Here is a 27,990-nt window from a genome sequence, read left to right as displayed (position 1 = left end):
TGGTTTCTTTGGGGTGTATTTTTGCGTATGGGTGTGTAAGGGTGTGTATGGGGACACACCCGTATGATTTATATTATATGAATGGGTGTGTATGGGTGAGCATGTATGAAGATGTCTTCACATGTGTATGTACGAGTACGTGCGTGGCTGAGCTTGGCGGAGCGAGTGTGAGTGTGTAATCGTGTGGGCGAGCAAGCCTCTGTGTGTATGTAGTTGAGTGAGCGTGACCATGAATGAGCAAGCGTTGCATGTGAGCGTGTGGGCGATCGTGCGTGCGCGTGTGAGCGAGCGAGCGATCACTGGATGAACACCCTGAAGGTCACCCTGCCCAGGAAGCGGTCGCGATCGCTGTCGTGTTTCACGCCGGCGATGGAGCATTCCACCGACAGTTCCTCCCCGCGCGTCGCGTTCATGAACCGCACCGCCACCACGGGCTGCGTGTAGTTGACCTGCACAACCGCGACCAAACACAAAGATCCCCGTATGGCTTTACACAGACTGTTGGCGCAAGTGCCGTTAGCGAGTGGCACCTATGAAGGCCTGGCACGGCACACGAGGGGGCGGGTGGCCAGCACCACGCCCGGCCGCCATTGTTTCCCCAGTGGCGATGTTTATACATCGCACAAAGGTACTCATTTGAAACTGAGTTGACCTAGGGGAGACTCAGGACCGGATAGCCGGGTTCGTAGCGCTGCGCACTAGTTGCTCTACTCCCGCTTCCACAACACCATCACAACCGTACTCTTTGGTTCTTTCGGTAAAGTCACGTAGGTGAAAATAAAATAAAAATAGCTAAATCACGACGTTTCGGAGGCAACACAAGCTTCCGTCATCAGGTGGGACAACCACAGCAATTTTTTTCTACTGTAGTGGGCAAAGAGAGCTGTATGTGACAAGCGATTATCACAGCCACCACCATCAACAACCACGGGCTGCGTGTACTTCACCGGCACAACCACCACCACCACCACAACAACTACCATCAACAACCACGGGCTGCGTGTCGTTCACCGGCACAACCACCACCACCACCACAACAACTACCATCAACAACCACGGGCTGCGTGTCGTTCACCGGCACAACCACCACCACCACCACAACAACTACCATCAACAACCACGGGCTGCGTGTCGTTCACCGGCACAACCACCACCACCACCACAACAACTACCATCAACAACCACGGGCTGCGTGTCGTTCACCGGCACAACCACCACCACCACCACAACCACCGCGGTACTCACGTGCGCCTTCTTGCCGTAGTACGGGAAGTACATGGGGTCAAAGGTCCCGTTGACTGGGAAGTACCGGAGAGGCCCGACTTTCTCAGTGTCGTCACGCTGTGTGCAGGGGAGCACACGGGGGGAGAGTACACGGGGGGAGAGGAGAGTACACGTGGAGAGTACACGGGGGGGCGGGGGGAGAGAGAGTGCACGTGGAGAGTACACGGGGAGAGAGAGAGTGCACGTGGAGAGTACACGGGGAGAGAGAGAGTGCACGTGGAGAGTTTACGTGGAGAGAGAGAGTACACGTGGAAAGTACACGGGGAGAGAGAGAGTGACGTGGAAAGTTCACGGGGAGAGAGAGTGCACGTGGAGAGTTTACGTGGAGAGAGAGAGTACACGTGGAGAGTACACGGGGAGAGAGAGAGTACACGTGGAGAGTACACGGGGAGAGAGAGAGTACACGTGGAGAGTACACGGGGAGAGAGAGAGTGCACGTGGAGAGTACACGGGGAGAGAGAGAGTGCACGTGGAGAGTACACGGGGGAAAGAGTACACGTGGAGAGTACACGTGGAGAGAGAGAGTGGCATGGAACGTTCACGGGGAGAGAGTGCACGTGGAGAGTACACGGGGAGAGAGAGAGTACATGTGGAGAGTACACGGGGAGAGAGAGAGTGCACAGCAAGAGTACACGGGGGGAGAGAGAGTACACGTGGAGAGAAAGTAGATGGGAGAGAGTGTGCACGGGAGGGTACATGGAAGGAATACACGAGTAGAGTACACGGGAAAGAATAAACGGGGGGGAGAGAGTACATAGGGATAGCACGCTCATCAGAGTAAATGAGGAGAGAGTAGATGGGGAGAGAGTACACAGGGAGAGTACAAGGGGAGTACAGGGGGTGTACAGAGGTACAGACACGAGCACAGAGAGAAAAACTATTAGCACGCGGAGAGGGCGACTGACGGTGACTGTGAGGTTATTAGTGACGATGATGATAGGTAGCATGTGATGACGATGTTGAAATCTACTACGTTCTAGTCAAAAGTAATTGCGACGATGGAAGTCATAATATAGTAGTTTATATATAATTGTGATTATAGTCAAAATGATGTGAAAGCTTGAGATGATGGAGGCGATTGCTTCGATCTAGACGATGGCGTTTCAGGAGATGATTATGGTGATAATGGTACTTGTTTGAGGATAACCAAGACGAGGATGTTAACTATGAAGTGGGATATAAATCATAAAATGTGGAATGAGTGCTATGATGATTATGATAATCCCAGTCAACAGGGAACGTTGGGTCAACGTTGGTACAACGGTTATAACTACACGCGAGCATTGGCCCAACGTTGCACGTTTTCTGAGATGTGGAAGAAACAAGCAGAGGTAACTCTCGGTTTTCTGCGGGCGGAATACATTACCCGGGTGGTGTGTTAACAGCACTTGCCAAAACATAAATCAACACAAGAATAGGGAATATTCTATCCCCATCCGTGCCACACGGATGTCGTCTGCCCCTGAATCGTCGAGGGACAGTGACTCGGTGCCCACGTGATAAATGAAAACCCGCGTCGGAATTTAGCCAGAAAACTGCATCCCAACGTTCGACAAAAGTTGAGATGCTCACTGTGAGTAAACGTGCGGCGATAACATTTTAAAAGAAATCGTTTAAAAAAATTGTACGCAAAAGGAGATCCAAAAGTGAGGCAAAAGAAAGGGTGACTCATTGCTTTCAGAGACTATAACACGAAACATGACGATTATTTGACGAAATGGGTTAGGTATATTGCAGCGTGTGCGGTATTTCATCCTGGTTGAGCATGTTGTGTCTCGCCGGGTAGCGATTTACTTTAACACGTTTCCCGCAATCATGAGGCTCCTGCAATGTTCACCCGCCACTAAACGTAGGTAGGTGAGCGCTGAACACGTGTTCACCGCCTCATTTACGTGTGTTCAGCATTATTGTCCGCGTTTGTGCGTTGATCAGGACCTCGCCTTCCCCTCCCCAACCGCGATTACCCCAAGACAACCGAGAGCCGACTCGGTTACAATTATGCCGGACCCACGAGGGTAATGATACAAGTTGATAATTTACATGAGAAAAGGTCATGGGGGTGATGAAAATGCTCAAGATGACGATGATGTTGACTGGGCCGCGACGATGTGGGAGTGAGTGAATCAGGCAGCAGGCGCGTGTCCATCGATCGGCATTTTCATTTACAGTCGTAAGAAGCCACGGTGCAGCAGCAGCGATCAACGTCAACGCAGAGGAGCCTCCATCTCGTGCCGCCATTTTGGTGTCACGAGATGGACACCAAGATGGCTGCTTTAAAAAATGGCGACCTCATTCAAGCCCAACAAAATGGCGGTCACCAGAGTGGCCAGCCACTAAATCCGTGCACGTACGGTTGCCACCTGTGATGTACGAGAAAACGGGGGCGAATGAATGGGAATATATAATTTCTCACAATATTGTACTGTGTTTTTGTATTATCAGATGCACTTATTTTTTTGCATATTATTAAAGTGTAAAAGGAAAAGATCGGTGTAGTGGGGTGTGGGAGGCACGTCTAATGAACTGGTTTGTGGCCTGAAACCTGGCACCTGAACTTGCCAGGGACAACTGCGTTCAGCATCCAATCTGTGCAGTAGGGTGAGGTTAGAGGCCTACGTAGGATAAAAGGCATTTTTGTCCTGGTGCCCATGTGCGGTTGTCCCTGTTGAGTTGCAGACACCAGCAGCAGCAGGGGCCTCTCAAAGAGGACGCCAATCCACACCTCAAGCCGATCATGGCTGATGACACCATTTCTGTCAGCACCAGGACAAAAGAGGCCTTCAACCCATGTAGGCCTCTTACTCCACCCTACCTTATGTTGCCACTCGGTCCTCTGAATGGACTTTAAGTGACTGCGTAGAGAGCATTTTACCGGTGCTGTGCACAAACTCGTCGTAAACATGTTGTAAACGTGGAGACAGCGGAGTACCGCTCATATACGCTTTTACTGGTACTGTGACAAGACGAGCAGCAGTGTGAGACTTAGCGCCGTTGTGCACCGTATCTGAGACGAAACAACGTTGGCGGTGTAATTCATAGCGGGTACCATAATTCTCGCGGTCTGCGCCCAGCAAACGTGCAACGCTGTTGGGCCAACATTGGTCCAACAGTTCCAGCCACATGCCAAAGTCGGCCCAACGTTGGCATGTTTACTGGGTGAAGACTTACACATTTCCCAGGGTGATCCTGAGAAAAGCAGGACAGGTGACAACCATACATGCACCCCAACCGCATTCGATCACCCAACGTTCGAAATCCGTGTGGCTTTTGTCAGAAGCAGTGAGACGTAATTCATCATCAGAGAGCCTGAAGTCAAATCTTCTTTCGCCGATCAAACGAGCACTCAGCGGTGGGAAATTCCACGTTCCTATGGCCGAGGGGTTGAAGACTGCACCACTGCCAACTTCCTACGAAATGTACACGTAGAGCCCTTTTTTGTAAATCCACTGCTAGATGTAGGCCTCCATAAACACAGGTATGTATGTGCGTATGTTGAACTTCTTTCGCGGAGGTGTTCATCATTTAAAAATGTTGTGGAAGCACTGAAGCGGTCATTTTTGAGGCGCCAACCTAAAGAGATTGCAGCAATAACCAAATTTGCGTTTGCTGCGCCCAACTTTTCCCTCGGGCGAAAAATGGGTGGAGTGTGAATTTGTCCCTTTGGTGTTCGGCTACGCTCTGCTGATGAGTTCCAATGAAACTAAAAACGGCGTATAGTCAAATATGGTTATTAGTGACACCACTGGGATCAGCTGTGCACTTTTACATCTAGATTGAAAACTCAATTCTTTACAACTGCTTTTAGTGGTTAGTCTGTTGTCCCCCCCTCGCACCTCCGATTTAGCAGTTGGCTACGTACGGTGCGAAAGAAGTTCAACATACACATTAGAGAGTCTGTATTAATTAATATTCGATACTATCAATAACATGCACTTTCATGGTTTTGTTTAGATAGATAATCATCGGTGTGTACGCTAGGGCTGTGGCGATTGCCTGTGTAATGTATTTAACACCGACACCATGTGCGATTCTAGAGCCAGCCACCATCTCGCTATTCCAACACCACTCCGTGGTATCACGGTAAATGTGTGAATCAACACTGGGCCCATATGTACACTCACACGTCCGTAGCCATTGTTCGTTGTTATGGATGGCGAATGTACTCTACGACAATCGATGAGGGCGCCAAAAACATGATCTACATTCAGGGCTTAATTTCAGTCGGAGGTCTTGTCCAGGTCAGCGACAAGGGACATATGTCCAAGTCCCAGCACGCCAAATCGAGTGTACTCCTCGGCTACAACCGTGGCTACTGGTTCACGAGAGCCACCTACTCGGGCCTACCATCTACTCGGGGGGGGGGGGGGGGTAGTCATTCGGTGAGAAATTAAAGCCCTGACTGAAGGTGGTACTACAGGGGGGAGGAGCCTTAACCAGCGAGACCCTTTCACAAAGTGCACCCACAAAGAGGACCTGCGCTCAACAGTAATTGCATCGTCATGGCCACGGAAAGTCCCTCCCCTTGAGCGAAACGTCGTCCAATCAGAATTCACGAAGCCATCGCTCGTGCGAGTGGGCGTGACCACGGCTCATCCTTGTTGTTGTCCGGCTGCGATCGACTCGTTTGATCCAAGTCAATTGATCGACTTGAAGTTTATAAGCGATTACTTTTTTTGGGGGGGGGGAGGGGTCGATTACTTTAAGACGGGAACCCCCCCCCCCTTTACGAGCCTCACCCTGCCCCATCACCTCCCGTCCAGCGGCACACGTGGGAGAATTTACCACCCTCCCCCGACACAAATTTTTACCGTCTTGTCCGATTAGTCGAGCGATGAAACCGGTAATCGGCAGCGTGATCGATTGCTTGAATGACAACAACACTCATAATAATCGGCGGGCGCGGGCTCGAATCCGAATGCCTTCTCCGAGCTGCAAGGCCGATCCCTCCGCCTCTGCGGTCGCTGTTCCACGTTCCGCTTGCCCGTGACCGAGGGCAGCTTCAACCACTTTAAATTCGCAACGTGTAACGACGACGAAAGTTACTAAAACAGTTGCCTCTTCCTCGTTTACTCTTTTATGGGTACACTTTGCAAAAAGGGGGGGGGGGGTGGGGGAGTGGGCTTGAGAGGTTGGGGGAGGGTGGTGGGGGCCTTGATTTGACCACGATCTCTGATCTCGATTTTGTGGCAGTGGGGGAGTGGGTGGGGGGGGGTGGGGGGGGAGGGGGTGCGCGGTCGAACGCTTCTTCCCGCACTAGCCGGTTGCCGTGCACCGCAAACCACCCGAAGGTCAGCGCAATAAAGGGGCGGGAGGGGTCAATGCATAGAAGTCACCGCAAGTTCACACCGGGCTCAGGCATCAAGGCCGCCTTACCCACTCGTCCTTGTTGATTCTGTGTCTCTGTGCCACGCGGGGGGGAAGAGAACGTAACCCAAAAAAGAAACGAGGTCGCACACGAACGCGCGCCCACGTACGCACGCGTACACACACACGCGGACGCACGTGCACGCATGCAGGAGTTGGGGGCGGGAGGGGTTCAATGCGTGCGCACGCGTGCTCGGGCGGGGGAGAGACGCACGTACGCACGCACACACGCACGCGCATGCACACACGGTGAGCACATGCACGCGCAGACGGTCGCTCGTGCACGGTTACGCGCGCACACGCACGCAGTCGCACGCAGTCGCACAGACGGCAGTCAGAAAGACAAGGCACACAGAGAGTTCAGAATTGACGAGGAAGATAAATGAAATCGTACACGGAGGCAATCGTAAGGGCTCGTCGTTCTTGAGGGTAAACGGAAAACGCTCGGGAACGGGTTGGGGGGCAGACGCGAACACTGAAGAGAACCACGGACGTTCACGACGGAAGGCTGGAAGTGAAACTGGAAACGCGGCGGAGACGCTTTTGTCAAAGTAGAACACTGTAGAGGAGGCGTTATGAGCGACTGAGCAGCGATAAACGGACAATGTTTTTACTTTTCCTACGAAAGAACGATTCCAACAATACGCGTAGTGAATAACAATCACATTTACAACGGCTGGGATGGTAACTGAGTCTGAAACTGAACAAATTCCATCCGGATCAAATGACCTCTGAGTCAGTTTAACCTCTGACCTTGCCGGTGCAGTTCACCCTCAGCGGTTCGGCGTTGTCGTTGGGGTAATAGCTGATAATCTGCAGGGCAGGAACACACAGGCACATACGCACGCGGACACACACAGCAAGTGTTGACTGATGATCTCACACTCCTCGAGTCACTCCAAGTCACCTAAATAATTGCAGGCTAGTATACAATCCGCTAAAACAAACAATTTGGTTAATTCCTGTAGAGGACCTACGAGATATCAAATCCTGAACAATCCCAGTCCAGATCTGGTTGTAGTAGAACCATCACAGCCACTGCGCCAGTACTCAACGATGGCTTAGGATACCTTGATATGAAAATAGATCGACTTTGCTCTCTAGATTTTACAGAGTAAAGCCCGGTTGCTTTTCATCATCCGACCGCAAACACCGGACATCCTCCACCGAGCTGCCGGTCATTGATCTTCAATGACACCGACGTTATTGATTAATTCCCACGTTGCATTCTGCCCTGTGTGTCTCCCTCGATGTGAGCTACGAAGTCCAGCAGCACCGCGATCTCTCGCTCCGGCCTCTCTCGGGCAGCAGAGGAAAAGCATTTGGGCCAAGTTTTCCCCTTCATTGCGCGTGCGAATAAATTAACGCATATCCAGATCTGAATCGTACGTGTGTATGTCGAACTTATTTTACGCCGAACGCAGCCAACTGTACTAATCGGAGGTGTGGGGGGAAGGACAACTTAGGAATGCCGCGATGATTAAGATGATGGTGGTGATGATGACCACAACGATGATGACAATGATGACAACAAAGGTGAGGGCATTAATGATGATCGCACCACCTCTGAGGCACGGAGCCAAGCTCGGTTTCGCTTGAAAGCCGGAGCGAACGAGGTGGGGGGGGGGGCCTTTAAAAAAGAGGTGGGGCCTCTTTTAGGGCACCGCGGTGGCGAGGAGATGTTAACTACCTCGCCTGGTGTACAGGAGGTTGTGGGTTCGACCTCGACCCCGACGCCTGCTGCTGTATATTTGGAGTTTGCGTGTTTCTCTCCCTGTGGTCGCGTGGATTTTTGTCCGGGTCCTCCGATTTTTCCCTCCACGTTTAGAATCAACATCACGCGTTTTGAGTATTTGGCTACTGCTACACATTTCCACACGATAAGCCACTTCGTTGAAGCCATCATTTGTGATCGCCAGGTCGCTTCTGAAAAAGAGCTATATAGCTCAGTTGGGACTTACCTGGTTAAACAAAAAAATTGTTTAGTTTTCGTTTAGTTTAGTTTAAGCATCTCTTAGAAGTCGTCGTAGACTGAACACTGCTGCTGGTCCAGCGGGATGATGGGCACGCTCGGGACGGTGGGGGCTGCCACGGAGAAACGACGACGATAGTAATGATGACGATGATGACAATGATGACGACGGTGATGACGACATTCGCGGTCGCTGGTGTGGTGATGATGACTCTGCGCGTACCCGGTTCATCTTGAGGATGACGCAGGGCGTGCCGGAGCTGTAGCCGTAGCTCAAGTCCACGAGGCCCGAGCACTCGCCGAGCGACGCGCGCAGGAAGCGGCACGACGTCTTGGGGTAGTTGCGCACCTCGTCCGTGTCGTTCTGGAAGTGGTAGCGCCCCGGCGTGCAGTTCAGGTTCCGCGCCGTCTGGTTCCCCTCGTTGTACGCTGTGCACGCACCGCCAAGACAACAACAACAACAACAACGATGACATCGGTGATACACTGCGTACGCATCGCAAAGACAACAACAACAACATCGCTGTACGCTGTGGACGCACCGCCAAGACGACCACGACAGAAACATCATTGGCGACGACGTGGGGTGGCGGAAGTGCGTTCGCCGCTCGCGTTTCGCTTTTTGTGTTTAGTCCCTTGTCCCGGCCTGCCCCGTGGCCTCCTGTCAGCCTTCGACACATCACGTAACCTCCTGTCAACCTTCGACACGTCACGTGGCCTCAAAGTGCACCTGGCCTGGCAAGGGACGCCGTTGTGACGTCACCGCCACTAAATGGCGAATGGCGCTGTTGTCGTCGTTGTTGGGGGCGGGTGGTGGGGTCCCTGGACGACGCTTCGCCACGGCGGTGGCGGCGAGCGTGTGAGCGTGACGGCACTGGAGGTCACTCACGCAACAGGAAGTCGTTGAGGGCGGTGACGTATTGCAGGAAGGAGCTGTTCTGCGTCGGCTTGAACTTGATGTCCAGGGTGTCCGCCTGAGGTCGGATCATCAGCCCTAAGACACAAAAAGACAAAGATGTCCCTCATGGCCTCTTCACAAAGTCGGGGCAAGCGCCGCTGGGGGGGGAGCGACCGCCTGTGACGGTCGGCACGGCACGCGGAGGGCGTTGGGTTGCCAGCACCACGCCCAGCCGCCTTCGTTAACCTCGGGGGGAGGCCCAGGACCGGTTCAGACAATCGTCGATGGTGTTGGTGGGTGGCCGTGAGTGGGAATCGAACTTGGGCCGCCGGGTTTGTAGCGCAGTGTGCTAAGCACTGCACTACCGCACACGCACACACGCGCGTATGTGTGCGTGTAGTGTCTGTGGCTGCCTGTACCTGCGTGTGTGTGTGGAGCGGCAATGTCGTGGTTAGCGCCCTGCGCTATGAACACGGCGACGATTATATGAACCGGTCCTTGGCCTCCCCTAGGTCTACTCAGACTCAAATGAGTGCCTGGTGAGGTGTGTAAACATCGCCACTGGGGAGACAAAGGCGGCCGGGCCACCCACCCCCTCGTATGCCGTGCCGGCCTTCAAAGGTGCTCCAGGTACCCCATAAGCTTGTTCAGGCTATAGGGGGGACCTTTGTGTGTCTGTAGGTGTGTGGCAGTGTGCGTCACATGATCCACACTAAGAGCCTCATGAAGCGTCACGACTCCGAGCCCCACAGATTGCACCGTGCTGCATAATGCATGGGGCCCCGTTAAATATGCACGACGGTAGGAAACTGCCCGTGTATGCACGTGTGTGTGTGTACGCGTGCACCTACGTGTGGATGTGTGTGTGTGTGTGCATAATGGTGAGCGGTAGTGTAGCGGTTAGCGCTACGCCGCGCTGCGAAACCCCGGCGACCCGAGTTCGATTCTCGCTCACGGCCGATACAAGTGACGATTATCTGTGCCGGTCCTGGGCTTCCCCTAGGTCGACTCAGCCGCAAATGAGCACGTGGTGCGGTGTGTAAAAACATCGCCACTGGGGAGACAAAGGCGGTCGGGCGTGGTGCTGGCCACCCACCCCCTCGTGTGCCGTTCCGGCCTTCATAGGTGCTCGCTAACAGCACTTGCCCCAACAATTTGTGCACTGCGTGTACTTTGTATACTGTGTGTACTGTGTGTACTGCGAGTGTGCACTGCGTGTACTGTGCACTGCGTGTACTGTGTGTGCACTGCGCGTGTACTGTATTGTGTGTGCTGCATGTACTGTGTGTGTGTACTGTGTGTACTGTGTGTGTGCGCTGCGTGTACTGTGTGCGTGTACTGTGTGTGCGCTGCGTGTACTGTGTGCGTGTACTGTGTGTGCGCTGCGTGTACTGTGTGCGTGTACTGTGTGTGCGCTGCGTGTACTGTGTGCGTGTACTGTGTGTGCGCTGCGTGTACTGTGTGTGTGTACTGTGTGTGCGCTGCGTGTACTGTGTGCGTGTACTGTGTGTGCGCTGCGTGTACTGTGTGCGTGTACTGTGTGTGCGCTGCGTGTACTGTGTGTGTGTACTGTGTGTGCGCTGCGTGTACTGTGTGTGCACTGCGTGTACTGTGTGCGTGTACTGTGTGTGCGCTGCGTGTACTGTGTGTGCGCTGCGTGTACTGTGTGCGTGTACTGTGTGTGCGCTGCGTGTACTGTGTGTGTGTACTGTGTGTGCACTGCGCGTGTACTGTGTGTGCACTGCGTGTACTGTGTGTGTGTACTGTGTGTGCACTGCGTGTACTGTGTGTGTGTACTGTGTGTGCACTGTGCGTGTACTGTGTGCTGCGTGTACTGTGTGCTGCGTGTACTGTGTGTGCACTGTGTGTACTGTGTGTGTGCACTGTGTGTACTGTGTGTGTGCACTGCGTGTACTGTGTGTGTGCACTGCGTGTACTGTGTGTGTGCACTGCGTGTACTGCATGTACTGTGTGTGTGCACTGTGTGTACTGCGTGCTGCGTGTACTGCGTGCGCACTGCTGGTACCGGGCGAGGGGACGCGGTCGAGGTATTTGGGGCGGAACTCGTTGGTGGTCTGCAGCAGCACCCACATGGTGAGCGAGAAGAGGCCGGCCAGGAAGCCGTAGAACACGAGGTAGAAGAGCAGGATCAGAGCTGCACAAAGACAAAGGTCACCCACCTATAGCCTGGAGCAGACAAGTCGGGGGCAAGTTAAAATGCTTACCCCGAGCTCTCATACTCTGATGCTGCATTGTCTTTGAGTTGTGCGCCTTTTGGCGTCATCTGGTCCAACACCATGTGAGACTAGGTTCTAAGGAAAGCTGTCTCGGGTGTGGACCAATCAACTTCAAGGACAGTGCATATCATTATCAGAGTTGTGTTTTTTGTTTGCATTATGACTGCAGGTATTGTGGTCTATGCAAACATGACTCCTTGTAAAAAAGGTGTCAGTTTTGTTGCCAGATAGAAGGGTAAAAAAACAATTATCAATTATCATTCGTGCGGTGATCCAGCAACCCCTCGCTGTTGCTACCTCGGCAGTGCTGGGACGCGGGCGGCAGGGACACCGCCACGCCACGGAACAGCCACGTGGGGAGCAGCTCCAGGGTGGCCAGGAGATGTTGACTACCTCGCCTGGTGCACAGGAGGTCGTGGGTTTTTACTGGCAAATGAGGTTCCAATGGTGTAAATTGAAGATGATGTTGATCATTTTAACTCGTAGGCTTTCGTGACCAATATCATCCATAAGAGTTTTTTTTGGGTTAGATCGGGTAAATATATAAATGTGCCGTTAAAACCCGCCACCACCCGACACAGCCAATTAGTAAGGGGTTGTCACGTAAACAGAACGTGCCAATTCGTCACTAGTACAGCAACACCGGTGTGTTGGAGAGCCAAGCCACAACATTTACAATCTGAGCACGACGTTTCACCAGTAATTGCAACCAGCTTCATCAGGCGACAGCCACATTTGTGTTTCGTTCCTTATACGATCCTTATGGCGGAACCCCGGGGTACCGAATAATACAAACTGGCCGAGGCAATTAAATATTTTATTTCTGGGACAATATTTTTCCCAGCAGTGTACTTCACTCCGCGACTGGGGTACCAATCAATCCGAAATCGGTGCCACTCTCCGCGATGTCGAAACGCAGCGAGGACGATTGCGCTGAAACCCTGAATGCTCGCACGTGGCACCGTGGTGGTGCATCGTGTACAGCTCGTCGAGATGAGTCGATTGCCGCATCGCCGACCACCAACAGACTAAACATGACTGCACCACGGACATCGTGCGAGAGCCGGGGTGCTATGGTTCATATAGAGGCGTAGATGTGGTGACCATGCTTTTGTGCACTCTTGATGAGTCAACGTACATTATGCATGCGCATTATGCGGGCCCATTCATCTTGTCCTTCCTGTCCATTGTGTGTATTAAAATAGCCGTGCCAACGGTAATTTCTATTGAAGTATGGTTGCCTGTATAGGCATACATTTAACCAATGTATTGTTTGATGATTCGCTTCCACGCAGCACGAAGTCGGGAGCTATTCGAACGTTTTCTTTTATTTTTGTTCAATTTCGATAGATTATCTAATTCATCTTGGCCAGTAGCAGCTAGTTTTGCACAGAACCCCAACATGATCTGGATCATGATGAAAACAATGACGGGTTCCTCACTTCAACTCAACACGCTATCCCCTCGTGCCCACACGTTTCTAAAACCCCAATGGCAGAGACGATCGTGGTGGTGAAGAGCCAATATTAATCCTCGAGCTAAATATATCGATGGGAGTCGGGGAGGGAGGGAGGGGGTACAAGAGGCATGCACGTACAGTAGCTTGGGCTCTGTGTACACCACAAACACCGCCATCCCCTGATTAATCCCTTGTCCCCAAAGCCTGCTCCACACCTCCATCCATCCATCCATCTCGCCGCGGCCCTCACGCCAAAGGCTTTGCACGACACAATCCCATTTCACGAGGTGATTACACCCGAGGTCTTTTATTTAACCAGGCGAGGGCCCTGCTGAGATTCCTCACTGTGAACCGCACCTCCGATTAGCACGGTTGGTTACGTACGGTGCTGAAGAAGTTTAAAATACGTACATACAACCAAGTCTGTGAAATGTGTGTGTGTGTGTGCATCTGCCTGTGTGGTGGGACGCTAGTGCAGTGGTTGGTGCACTGCCACTACGAAACCGGCGAGCCGAGTTCGATTCCTGCTCACGACCAACACCGGTGACGATTATCTGAACCGGTTCTGGGCTTATCCATAGGCCGACTCAGCCTTAAATGAGTACCTGGTGGTGTGTGTGTAAACATCGCCACTTGGGAGACGAAGGCGGCCGGTCGTGGTGCCGGCCACCCACCCCCTCGCGCGTCGTGACGGCCTTCGATAGGTGCTCGCTAACAGCACTTGCCCCAGAAGCCTATTGAAGGGAGATCTTTGTCTTCGTTGTAACTTTGTGCGCCTACAATCCATCCAGGCATCCTGGGATTAACCACGCTGGATTACAGTAGCTCACAGATCCTTGAAGGATCTGGCTGGAGACGGCCCCATCGGTGAGATACTCTAAAAGGCGAGGCTGCGTTGGCTGGGTCAAGTAGCCCGTATGCAGAGCCACCGCATGCCCAAGCAGCTTCTGTTTGGTCGAATAGATGGGGGTTAAAGGGGCGCGCAGCGCGGGCTCGAGAAGAGTTGAACTGATGTGGTAGGGGAGGATGGACTTGCCGATGACTGGTACCAGCCGTGTCAAAGTCGACCTCTGTGGAGGAGGCAGAGAGGAGCGACGCCCACAACGAGCGGAGCGCCGTGCGGTTAAAGCGCAGAAAGTCGGCACAGTGGGTGGAACAGATGGTGCATCTGACAGTCATCTCAGTCGGTCAACCCATGGCACCTGGGTCTGTATTGTGACCACCTTCACCTAGCCTGGCACAGCAGTCTAACTAAACTAAAGCAATTTTTTTAGTATTTTACCAGTGTATGGCCCACTGAGTTATATAGGTCTTTTTCAGAAGCGACCTGGCCACAAATGATAGCTAAACGAAGTGGCTTATCATGTGCAAATTTATAGCGGCAAAAATACTTGTATATGTGTGTGTCTGTTTATGTGTGGCTGTGTGTGTGAGTGGCGGTGTATATGAGTGGATCTATACATCGTCGTTTAGGAGCTGATGAGTCATTTCCGACTAAAATAAGGGACGGGGCAGAACACGACTCAGAACGGACAATGGGGACGAGAGGGACAATGGAGACGATAGGAACAATGGGACGAGAGGGACAATGGGGACGATAGGAACAATGGGGACGATAGGAACAATGGGGACGAGAGGAACAATGGAGAAGGAACGAGACAGGATTTATAATCGGCGTGGTCTGTTTTTTTATAATGAATCATGGCAATGGTACACACACACACGCAAAATGCAGCTACAATATAAATTTCGAAAATGTTAAAACATATATGAAAAAATAAATTCTGTGTACAGAATCTAAAACGTGAAATTTAAATTGTTACAAATGACTGATGTATATTATTACGTATAGTTATTGTCATACGATTGTAAGGTAAATGTGTATTGATGTCCCTCTGTGTTGCGTGTAAAGTGTGTGATATATTGTATAATGGTATAATGATATTTTATTCTACTGTACGCGGCACGCAGTGGGTACAGTTGCCGTGCTCCGGCAAATACAGCAATGCGGCAAGCATTGTTTAATTATTTACTTACTACTCCCCCCACCCCCCTTTACCCCTCCCCTCACCCCCCTTTACCCCTCCCCTCACCCCCCTTTACCCCTCCCCTCACCCCCCTTTACCCCCTCCCCTCACCCCCCTTTACCCCTCCCCTCACCCCTCTTTTCCCCTCCCCTCACCCCCTTTTACCCCTCCCCTCACCCCCCCTTTACCCCTCTCCCTCACCCCGTCTTTACCCGTCTCCCTCACCCCGTCTTACCCCTCCCCTCACCACCCATTACCCCTCCCCTCAGCCCGTTTTATCCCTCCCCTCACCCCCCCTTTACCCCTCCCCCTCATCCCTCTTATCCCCCTCTCACCCCTCCCATCCCCCCTCTTCATCCCTCCCCCACCCCAAATGTCTCTCTCACCCCTGCCCCTCATCCCTCTTAAACACCCTCCCCTCATCCCCCCCCCCTTTCCACCCCCTCCCCTGATCCCTCTCATCCTCCTCTTCACCTCCCCTCCCCTCAATCCCACCCCCCCCCAATGCCCTCCTCCCACTCGCTCGCTAACCCCCCCCTCCACTCTGCGGAACCCCCCCGCCCCCCCGAGGGGAGGGGAGAGGTGTGGGGGGGAGGTGGGGGGGGAGGTGGGGGGGTGATGTTACATAACGGGAGGCGTAATCCGGCATTGCGGGGGCCGGCTGTGAGAATCCTCACGCCCCAGCGAATCAGATTCTCAGGATCCACGCGAAGATTCTATCGATGGAGCCGCGTCTCGTTTACACAGCTGATACAATCCTGCTCTTCCGCCCACACCATTAAGCGCCATCGTCATATTTCGAACACGGTCTGCATCGCATTTGCATGAGGAATGATGGATTGGGTTGCGCACACTCGATTTTAATTCTCTGAAACCTTTGCAAATGCCCTAAGGGGCGCGTCTTCCTGCCTTCAGGCAAACGACTCGCATGTCGGGGGGCAGGTGCTCATCCAGCAGTGGATGGTGAATAGACGGCGAACGGGGCGAACGAAACTTCGCGAGCAAGGCAGAGAGATAAGAAGGGGAAGATACGCGGACGGACAATACAACACGAGACCGACAAAGACAACCTTAACACGCGCACACGCAGCAGACACCCAGAACACGAAAGGCAAAGCTCCCCCGTATAGCCTTGAACAGCAGACTGTTGGGGCAAGTGCTGCCAGCGAGCACCGAGGAAGGCCGGCACGGCACACACGGAGGGTCTGGGTGGGTCGGCCCAACACCACGCCCGGCCGCCTTTGTCTCCCCACAGTGCCCATGCCCACACTCCGCCCGCACCAGACACTCGTTTAAGGCTGAGCCGACCACGGGGGCAGTGCCCGGGACCGGTTCTAACAATCATCGCCGCTCTTGTTGGTCGCGTGCGGGAATCGAACTCGGTCCGTCGGGTTCGTATCGCATCGCTAACCACTGCGCCACCGCTCCCCCAACACGCACATTGCCGCACATCGCACGCACCTCGGTCGCGTCATTTCATTGACGCATTCGACAGTCGACATAGACTGCCATGTCAGCTGTGTTGACTCCTCACGAAGAGGAAGGAGAGAGGGGGGGGGGATGGGTAGGGGGGGGGGGACTGCGGTTCAGGGGACGCACGCTGTCGCCCTTCACCTGCGCGTGAATAATTCACCTGCAATGATCCGCACGTCCATCTCGTTACTATTCATGACTCCCCGGGCTCACGTCTCCTGCCTGCTGTGCGCGGTGTGCTGCGTGCGCGCGTGTGTGGATGCTGGGATGTGTGTGTGTGTATGGATGTGTGTGTGTGTAGGGATGTGTGTGTGTAGGGATGTGTGTGTGTGTAGGGATGTGTGTGTATGGATGTGTGTGTGTGTAGGGATGTGTGTGTGTGTGTGTATGGATGTGTGTGTGTGTAGGGATGTGTGTGTGTGTGTAGGGATGTGTGTGTTTGGATGTGTGTGTGTGTGTAGGGATGTGTGTGTTTTGGGATGTGTGTGTTTGGATGTGAGTGTTTTGGGATGTGTGTGTGTGTTTGGATGTGTGTGTGTAGGGATGTGTGTGTGTTGGGATGTGTATGTTTGGATGTGTGTGTTGGGATGTGTGTATTTATGGATGTGTGTGTTGGGATGTGTGTGTTTGGATGTGTGTGTGTAGGGATGTGTGTGTGTTGGGATGTGTGTGGGAGGGGAGCAAAAGTGTAGCGTTTTGCGCTTGTCGCTACTGGGCCTCCCCTAGGTCGACTCAGCCTCAAAATGAGTATCCTGTGCGGTGTGTAAACATCGCCACTGGGGAGACAAAGGCGGCCGGGGATGCTGTGTGGCCAACCACTCCCCTCGTGTGCCGTGCCGGCACTCCCGTGCGGAGCGGGAGTGTCGTGGTTAGCGCAGCACTGTGCCATGAGCCACGACGACCCAACGTTCGATTCATGCTCACGGCCAACATTTAGTGATGAATAATTATTGAACCGGTCCCAGGCCTACTGCAGATCTTCCCAACCTTAAAAAACGAACGCCACTCCATCCACTCAGAGGCTGCACCGACGGAGTGGATGAGATACCAAGGACATACATGTACTGTGGAAACTGATCTGCCCGCTGACCATCGGCTCGTCATCCGTAAGAAGCTCCTTCTGCCCGCCATTCTCCCACTGCGGTCGTATCGTGGGCGTCCGCGTAGGACCGCCTGGCCCACAACATCCTGGTCTCAGCAGCGCAGCTTGGGACGATGGGCATTCCTTGCTGTGTCCTACCCAAACCGCGCAGGTTGGGAATTCACGACTGTGGAGTGCGCGGCTGCGATGGCTGCAATTGTGTTACAGTACCAAGGCCAGCTCTGTCGATAAAACCCTGCCAGACGGAGGAGGTGTTCCAGCTGACTTAATAGGCTTCACTCACGCAGCATTTGCTCGGATGTTGGGTAGAACGCCATTTGGCAAGGCAAGGATGAGTGTTGAGTCACGTGTCGCTCAGCAGGCTGAGACGGCAAATTCGTTTTCAACGTGATATTAAAAATAATTATGTAAGTCTCTCTGCACCTTTTTTTGTCTACCAACCTCAAGGGGGAAACGTTTCAAGAATGACGGCATCCGATCTCTGAACCCCCAAGAGCGGGTCCGCAGATTTGATGAGCATCTTTAGCGAGGGCTCGAAGTCAATGGGGTACCCATCAACCCACAGGCAAAGAATTATCCCGGGGCAAAGGTGGGCTGGCCATGAGAGGCGCTGTGGAAGACGTTCACGTTGATTTCGTTAAACGAGAACCGCTTTGTGTTGCGTTCAGTTTTTTTTGTCCTTTCCATTACCGCGGTTGGCTACGTACGGTACGAAAGAAGTTCAACATACCAGGTGAGAACTCAAGAGGCCAGGATGAGTCTCATTTCGATGTGTCCTGGGGCATCAGTCTGCCAGTAGGGGGGCGATTATTGCATACCTGTCAACCCCTTATCAGTGCCCTACCTCATTACAGATCATTTCAGATCTTGTTGGTCACCCCGTGTCCCTTATGAATCTCAACGTTCAGCCTACAAAGTCCCATCACAAGGGAGAAACAGACAAATACAATGTGCCTGTATTGAAACGTCTGTACGCCGTGTGGACCTGAAAACTCAATCTCCTCCATGTACAAGAATGCGGGGTAAGCCGTATGGGTTGCCAGGTATGTTATTTCGGCTACGTTTAGTCCCGTTTAGGTAAGTACTCTAATTAGCGGGTGATTTTTATTTGGCAAATTTGGACCCCGACACCGACACACACAAAGCGAATTGACGTCAGGGGGTTCTTCAACGTCCGCTGTGTCGCCACTCCCTGCGATGCGCCATCTGCCCAGCTGTAGAGGTCGACTGGGAGCCTCGGAGCGGACAGGCAAAGCGCTGGGCTGGGGTGACCTCCCAGGGTGAAACTCTTGAGGAATGGTGGCAATAATGTCCAGGCTTTCTCCACGTCACATCATCACAAGTGCTTGAACCACAGGACGGGTTCCACCAGATGTGGCACATATTGCTGCCCCCCCCCCCGCACACTTTATAACAAGAGGGACTGCACAGGTTGTGACAATTCCCATGCATATTCAAGTTGATGTATTCGTGCATTATATGTTGTGTGTGGCTATTTGATGACGCGTTATGGGAAGCGGTGGCCCAAAGCGCTGCGCTACGAACCCGGAGACCCAAGTTCGATTGCCACTCACGGCCAACACCAGTGACGATTATCCAAAACCGTCCTGGGCATCCCCTTAGGTCGACTCAGCCTTAAATGAGTGAGTACCTGGTGGGGCGTGTAAACATCGCCACTTGGGAGACACAAAGGCGGGAGTGGTGCTGATCACCCACCCCCTCGCGTGCCGTGCCGGCCTTCGTAGGCGCTGTCCGCTATAACACTACTCGCCCCCGGCAGCGTTGAGGCTCTATGCGGGAGATCTTTGCCTTTTGATGATGTTGTGGGCTCGAGTGTCAAGGGATGTGTGAAGTGCAGTGTGGGGGCAGCGTTGACGGCCCATCACTCGTATCCATGAACGCGTTGGAGGTTCTTGACCCGTTTTGAGGGGCCTAAGTTCCCACACGGCGCTGGTGTTGGCGTTGTTTGAGACCCGGGCAAGCCTGGCGGGCAAGTCCACGCTCAAGCATCCGGCGACTGGGCCGGAACCACAGTCGCCATCAACGAGGATCTCCAAAGATGAATTCAGTTGACAATAGGGGTTTTCCCCTTTCATCTGGCAACAAAACAGCTGTGTTAAGATGTTAAAACACCAAACTGAAACCTTTTACAAGGAATCATGTCTGCATTAACCACAATGCTTGTGGTCAAAATGCATCCTCTGGTCTAATACCGTTTGAGACGAGGCTCAAAAGAAAGCTGTCTCTGGTGTGGAGCAATCCGTTTCAAGGACAATGCATATATGATCAGAGTATGTGTTTTGTTTGCATTCTGACCACAAGCATTGTGGTTAATGCAGACATGATTCCTTGTAAAATGTTTCAGTTTGGTGTTTTAACATCTTAACACAGCTGTTTTGTTGCCAGAAAAAAGGGGAAAAAAACCTATTCTCATATGTTGGTACTGGCAAAGGAGGTCCCACGATGAATTCAGTTCTCTTCTTTGGCCGTAGTGGTGGCAGCGGCAGCAGCAGCAGCGAGCCGGCCACGATGGGAGAGGCCTTCAGGAAAAAAGAGTTGGTGTCGTGTTTGCCGTTCCTCGTCTTCCTCCGTTGAAGGAGCGCGACACTTGCATGCGAGGTCACTCAACGATCCGCTTGGGATTGCTGTTGATGTTGTTGATTGTTGTTGATGTTGTTGTTGTTGTGTTCGCTCTCCAGCTCATGTTGAGCGCGTTCATGATTGCGTTAGTTCTGCCAGCCCATAAGCACGATGTTGCCTTCAGGGGTTCTCATCCTGGAGACAAACCCGACCACGTTGATCAATACTTCACTCGCAACATAAAAATGCAGAGCCAAAAGGAGTTGGCTTTCTCGCCATGACCACGATGACGTCATTGCGTGTGACATGGTGGGATGACGTCATAACCCACAACAACCTCTGCTGTGGATGACATCATTACGTTGGCACGAGTCAAAGCTGATGGAGGCCCCACAGTATAGACGAGGGGACTCCACGTAGTTGCTTTCCAGAATCAGAATATGTATTTTTACTGGACGAATCCGATGAGCTATCAAGCTCTTTTCCACAGATGTCAAGTAAGGGGCGGGTAAGAACGTTCCAACAAACAATACAAAAGCGTGACAGTATTGCAAAGTGCATTACTCCACTGGCAAGACTGCTGATGAGTCCCAATGGGGATGAAACGGGTCCACAGTTGTCTTGTCTCTGCACCGCCACTGCCGCTGCTGCAGCCGGTCACATTTCCTCTCTTTAATCGTGATGACCTATGGCATCGTTCTTCACGAATTTTCAGAGGGGGCGCGGGGGCACTTTCGCCGAGATGACATCATCAGTGCGGGGGGGGGGGGCACATTTGTAACCAATGTTGGGTTTGTGGCAGCAGCAGCACGACGACGACGATGATGATGGCGTGGTGTTGTCGCTCTCTGTGTCTTGTCGGGGGCCGCACTAAAGGCCACCAATGAACGTGGCCAGTAGCTGCTGATGGTTTTCGCATCATGAGCAGAGACCGTGTGTTGTGTGTGTGTGTGACACGCTTATAGATATTTTTTTGCCCCCAGCCTGCGCTATTACTCCGCGATGGCGATGAAGGGTGTTCTCGTCATTGACACATCTGAGCTCGTTTTAGGCTGAGAATCGAGCTCAGATTTTTCTCGGTCTGCGGCGCAGTGCGCTAACCATAGCGCCACCACTCGCGAACACCTATTAAGGTCGGCTCACACACAAGACAATGTCCCCCGTATAGCCTTTAATAGACTGTTGGGGCAAGTGCTGTCAAAAAGTAGCGCCTACAAAGGTCGATAAGCTACACAAAGGGGAAGGGGGTGGATGGTCAGCACCACGCCCGGCCGCCTTTGTCTCTCCCGTGTCGAAATGTACACACCAACGCCAGTTACTCATTTAAGGCTACATCGACCTACGGGAGGCCCAGGACCGGTTCAGATAATCGTCACCGATGTTGACCTCTTAGCGGGATATCGAACCCGGGTCGCCAGGAGTTGTCACATGCGTGCACAATGCACACACAAATAAAGACAAAGATCCCCCGTGTAGCCTTAACAGACTGTAAGGGCAAGTGCTGTTAGCGAGCAGCTATGAAGGCCGGAACGGCACACGAGGGGATGGGTGGCCAGCACCACGCCCGACCGCCTTTGTCTCCCCAGTGGCGATGCTTACACACCGCACCAGGTACTCGTTTGAGGCTGAGTCCACCTAGGGGAGGCACAAGACCGGTTCAGATAATCGTCACCGGTGTTGGCCGTGAGCGGGAATCGTACCCGGATCGCCGGGTTCATAGCGCAGCGCGCTAACCGCTACACTACCGCTCCCCCTACACAAACACACACAAAAATACACACACAAACACACACACTATCACACACACACTATCACACACACAAACACACACACACACCATCACACACACACACACACACCGCTGCCAATGACCCACCACAGGCGCAATGCGCCCGACTCTCGTCAGACCTTGTAAGCTCAGCAGGCCTTAGCCTGGCTAGCGCTCGCACGGGCGACACACCACGTGGGAGAAGCAGCAGCAACACCCACTGTTGTACTGCACTACGCGCCCACGTCTATGCTCCTCTGCGCGCCCTCAACACGCACTAACCACGTGACCCGCCCGCTATCACGCGCGGCGCAGGGGGTGGAGGGGGGGGAAGGGAATCGTCATCCAGCGGTGGATTGCAAAAGGGTTTGCGTGTGCGCACAGAGAATGCGCATATTGAACTTCTATCGTGCCGTACGTAGCCAACTGCGCTAGTCGGGGAACGTGTCGCAGTGTGCTCCACACAGCAGCCGCATCGCAGACCGGCGGAATGAGAAGATCGTGGGAGAGCAGAGAGAGAGGCAGGGGAGATGGTAGGAGGAAAGTGGGAGATAGGGGAGCGGTAGGGGAGCTGGTAGGAGCAGCCAGGCGAGAGTAAGGGGAGTAGGAGGTAGGGGAGGAGACAGATGATACCGGACAATATAGGAGCGTTGAAAGGAAATCGAGATGGTGGTGTGATAATGAGAAGATGAACTGCTGGGCTTAACTTCAGTCGGCTCTGTCCGGCATATATTATGCGAGGACCCGGCACACCACATCCAGTGTACCTCTGCTGCTAGTCACGTGGTGTGAACTACACCAGTTTGGGTGTTTTTTTTTCCCTCCAGCGATCCGAATTTTTGTCAGCGTCAGATTCTAAGACCTCGATTACAAGGATGTGAGACACCGGGCGAGATGGGACATAAGGGCACGGGAGAGATCAATGATATGGAAAGAGAGAGATAGAGAGAAATATGTATTTATTTAACGGACAGCGATGACGTCGGGACAGCGATGACGTCAGCGATGATCAGGGGATGCCAGTGTGGGTGAAGGTGCAGCGCTGCGACTTCGTGCCCACGGCACTGCCGGCACTGCCGGAGGGAGGGGGCTCCACCAGAGGGGGCTGATGGAGAGCCACGCCTCTCGGAGGGCGACTGACGTTGGACATTTTATTATTTCACACTAGAAGAGGATTGGGAGTAGCCACACTCTGCCCCCCAGCACGCAAGCCCCGCAGACGGTGAATGCGGTGCACCCCTTGCAAGTCGCTGGGTGAACGTGGGGTGCTGGTGGTGGTGGTGATGGTGGTGGTGATGGTGGTGGTGGTGATGGTGGTGGTGGTGGGATGGCAATGAGGTGGATTTAAGAAACCTGAAGGTTGCTTATATTATTTTAAACTGCTGCACTGGGAGATAGAATAGGCGACCTCCGGATCTAGGAGATGTTGACTACCTCGCCTGGTGTACAGGAGGGCGTGGGTTCGATCCCGACCACCCTGACGCCTGCTGTAGATTTGGAGTTTGCGTGTCTCTCTCTCATCGTCATCATCATCATCACGGTGGTTAGGAGATGTTAACTACCTCGCCTGGTATACAGGAGGTCGTGGGTTCCATCCCCGATCCTGCGCCTGCTGTTTGCATGTCTCTCTCTCTCCCCGTGGTCGCGTGGATTTTCTCAGGGTTGTCCGGTTACCCCCCCTCCCCTCCACATTCATAAACATGCATTGAGATGATTTGACTGTTATAAATGTCCACATTTAAATGTCCACATTAATTGTCTGTTCCTGCCACATGTTCACGGCAGAGGAGGGTGGCGTTGTTGCAGCTGCGGTGTGATCCAAATGGACTGCTGTAATGTGCAGTTGTATCATGCAGCTCAACTTCGCTTGAGCTTTCATGCGTGGCCGGGTCGCTTCTGAAAAATTGCTACAAAGCTCCATTGGGCCTTTACCTGGTACAATAGAAAATGGTTTAGCTGAGAAAGTCCAGTGTACTGCTGACCATTATCGCCGCGGCGGACGATAATCTGCAGAATGGCAGGCGAGGGAGGGAGATCAGCTCACGGGATAGATGGAGACACGGGGGCGGAAGGGGACGTAATTGAGGTCAATGTGAGACGATATCTCAAGGGAAGTCGGCGAGAGGGTTACGTTGACAAGGCAATGCCCAGAGGCGACACGAGGGGGAGATCGTTATCGCTACGATGGCTCAGCCACGATCAACGCACTCGAGTCTCAGAACCCCTCCCTATTCCAGAAGATTCCTGCCAAATGTTCACCGCAGAGGGGGGGGAGAGGGCGGGGGAGGGCGACGCTGCTAGCTGCCGCTGCTGCGCGAACCAAATCGACTGCCGTCATGTGCAGTTTCATTTTGCAGCATTGCGATGGATTGAGACCGATGAGAGTGGACGTTGCGTAAGGTTTGCTTCACCTATCGGAGGACCCCCACGCAGAACAGGGGGAGAGAGGACACAGTTTGCTGTCCGTGCCCACGCACCTCCGATTAGCACGGTCGGCTACGTACGGTGCGAAAGAAGTCCAACATACGCAGATGCATACAAGCGCCTTACAGAAAGGCGACCGAGTCGGAAATCGAACTCAGCCGCCTTGCCGCTGTGAGGTGCGCTGAAGAGGGAGATGACGTCGCGAGGGAGATGATGCTAGCTTTAGAGAAGATGACGTCACGAGGGAGATGATGCTGGCTTTAGAGAAGATGACGTCACGAGGGAGATGATGCTGGCTTTAGAGAAGATGACGTCACGAGGGAGATGATGCTAGCTTTAGAGAAGATGACGTCACGAGGGAGATGATGCTGGCTTTAGAGAAGATGACGTCACGAGGGAGATGATGCTAGCTTTAGAGAAGATGACGTCACGAGGGAGATGATGCTGGCTTTAGAGAAGATGACGTCACGAGGGAGATGATGCTAGCTTTAGAGAAGATGACGTCACGAGGGAGATGATGCTGGCTTTAGAGAAGATGACGTCACGAGGGAGATGATGCTGGCTTTAGAGAAGATGACGTCACGAGGGAGATGATTCTGGCTTTAGAGAAGATGACGTCACGAGGGAGATGAAGCTGGCTTTAGAGAAGATGACGTCACGAGGGAGATGATGCTAGCTTTAGAGAAGATGACGTCACGAGGGAGATGATGCTGGCTTTAGAGAAGATGACGTCACGAGGGAGATGATGCTAGCTTTAGAGAAGATGACGTCAAGAGGGAGATGATGCTAGCTTTAGAGAAGATGACGTCACGAGGGAGATGATGCTGGCTTTAGAGAAGATGACGTCACGAGGGAGATGATGCTAGCTTTAGAGAATATGACGTCAAGAGGGAGATGATGCTAGCTTTAGAGAAGATGACGTCACGAGGGAGATGATGCTAGCTTTAGAGAATATGACGTCAAGAGGGAGATGATGCTAGCTTTAGAGAAGATGACGTCACGAGGGAGATGATGCTAGCTTTATGGAAGATGTCAAACGACAATTGATGATGGAAAGAGATCGAGATGACGGCAATGAAAGATGATGTAGATGATGACAGAAAATGATGTAAAAGAGAGAATCAGAATCGGAATGTATTTCGCCTGGAGGAGTCCGATAGATGTGCAGTCGGAGGCACGGGGTCAGAACGTTAGAACAGCAAAAATACAAAAACATCATCGGAGTGCAAAGTACAGGACAGGTAAAGCAAATCACGCAAAAAAATATGCAAATTAAACTCAACTATTTATTTTACTTCGGTAAAGCCCAACCGAGCTATTCGCCACCAACGGCAGGGCCACGGAGGCCTCAGCGGACCAGTGAAGACGTTTAGAGGTCGTCTCAAGGAGGCGACGTCGCCGGTGGCGTCAAGATCAGTGCGGCGACGTGCGTCTCGAGACGACTTCGAGAGAGAGAGAAACCCCGCGTCTCGAGACGGCCTCAACAGAGAGACGACGATGATGATGATGAACTACGATGGCACGAGAGTGATAATGGCAGGTTCAGTGACGTGTGATGGGAATTGACAGATGATGGTGCTGATGATGATGATGGTGCTGATGATGATGGTGCTGATGATGGTGCTGATGATGATGGTGCTGATGATGGTGCTGATGATGATGGTGCTGATGATGATGGTGGTGCTGATGATGATGATGCTGATGATGGTGCTGATGATGATGATGGTGCTGATGATGGTGGTGCTGCTGATGATGATGATGCTGATGATGATTGCGGGTGTTGAGATTGCGGGAGACGAAGACACAATCCCGATGATCGTGACGAGGAAAGAGGTGACGTTAGCTTTAGTGAAAAGATACCAAATCTTGACGATGCTGATCACATCGAACAGCGGACGACGAAGACTTAGATGATGATGATAACGACTAGAGATGTTTTGAAGATTTGAGATTAAAAAAACAATCTGACACGATCACGATGACGTTGAAATTATATCTCTAGTTTGCAGTCGAGAAGTAATACAATAATAAAAAATAAAACATAAGATAAAATTCTCACGACGTTTCGGCCACAACGCAAGCAGCCGTCCTCAGGTGAAGAACAGGGCTGTCGGAAAGACAGCGTCCTAATGTTCTGTTTTTCACCTGAAGACGGCTGCTTGAGTTGTGGCCGAAACGTCGTGAGAATTTTATTTTGTTTTATTTTTAATTATTTAATATTTAATTATTTCCATTCTACGTGACTTTACCGAAAGAACCAAGAAGATGAATCCCTGCAGTCACGAAAGCTTTAAATCGAAATTTAGTCGACAAGTACTTTCGATCACAAGGTTATTGACCAACAGCTGATGCCTGATTTTCGGATCCCCGACAACGATTCATGACGCAACGCCGAGACGAAAGGGCGCGTGGCGCTGAAGTCATCAGCCGGCAAACACGGGGGGGGGGGAAGAGCCGGCGGACATCACAGACGACGGTGGCGATGGTTGCGCGTGTTGAGATCATGTATCACCGACGTCCACGCGACCGTGACGATGTCACAAGTGCGCGGGACCTGTGACATCGCCTCGGGCGACGACGATTCCAAAGGAACCATCACGATGAAGGCGATGACGATAATGAACGCGCGATGTCGAAACCCATCACCTCGTCAAAGGGAAGACGGCGTGAATTAAAGATGTTGAGACGATGGGAGAGGGCTGGTGGGGGGCGAGGAGAAGGGTGGGGGGGGATGGAGGGGAGGGGGGCTGACCCTCACCCCAGCTTGTCCCCGTCCTTCCCATGAATTGTCGAGTTCGCGGGTTCCAGATGAACTCCTTGCATCCGCCGGTGCTCTCTTCTTGCTTCTTGTCGTCCATAGCTGCCGCCTCTGCTCAGCTAATTCGCGAGCAACGAGTGAACGAACGAGTGTTAGTCACTCAGCGGTATGACTTCACAGACGAGCGCTGGGGAACGAGTGGTGTGGGGGTGATGATGATTGGTAGCGTTGGAGCCCCGCGGTGGCGATTGTTGAATGATTATTAATCGGAGCGACCGCGGGCACCGGCCGCTGACCGGCTGAGTGACGCGCTCGTCGTTGATGCAGGAGATTAGATTCGACGGTAGGTGAGAGAGAGAGAAAAAAAATAGATTTTAGTTTTTTCTAAAATATATATATATAGCGCTGCAATTATCGTTGTTCGATCACGCGGTGGAATATCGAGACGGGTCTCTGGTCGCCTTTAGCCCAATTATTCGATTAACGCGATTTTCACTTCCACGACGATCTGGGTGGCGGTCGGGTGCTGCTGAGCCCGGGCGGCGTCGGCGTGCAGGTCGCAGGAGGAGGGGGGGGGGCGAGCAGCAGCAGCAGCAGCAGCACGAGCAGCAGGAGACGGAGCGAGCGGGAGCCGCGCGGAGTGT

The 27,990-nt window shown here is 52.7% G+C and overlaps 1 protein-coding gene across 1 annotated transcript; it reads right to left on the bottom strand.

Moving 5' to 3' along the window:
• Positions 1 to 18: 18 nt before the first annotated feature.
• Positions 19 to 27,990, bottom strand: LOC144727971 (sodium/potassium-transporting ATPase subunit beta-2-like). Its single transcript, XM_078607131.1, has 7 exons — positions 27,347 to 27,990; positions 11,545 to 11,673; positions 9,510 to 9,614; positions 8,844 to 9,049; positions 7,402 to 7,461; positions 1,246 to 1,341; positions 19 to 449 (listed from the first exon to the last, which is right to left on the bottom strand). Exons 1-7 carry the CDS (start codon positions 27,444 to 27,446, stop codon positions 297 to 299), a joined length of 849 nt encoding a protein of 282 aa, XP_078463257.1. The 5' UTR covers positions 27,447 to 27,990; the 3' UTR covers positions 19 to 296.

Source organism: Lampetra planeri, chromosome 27 (genome assembly GCF_965212315.1).
Source record: "Lampetra planeri chromosome 27, kcLamPlan1.2.h2, whole genome shotgun sequence".
NCBI lineage: Eukaryota > Metazoa > Chordata > Hyperoartia > Petromyzontiformes > Petromyzontidae > Lampetra > Lampetra planeri.
This window is presented reverse-complemented; position numbering and strand designations above follow the sequence as displayed.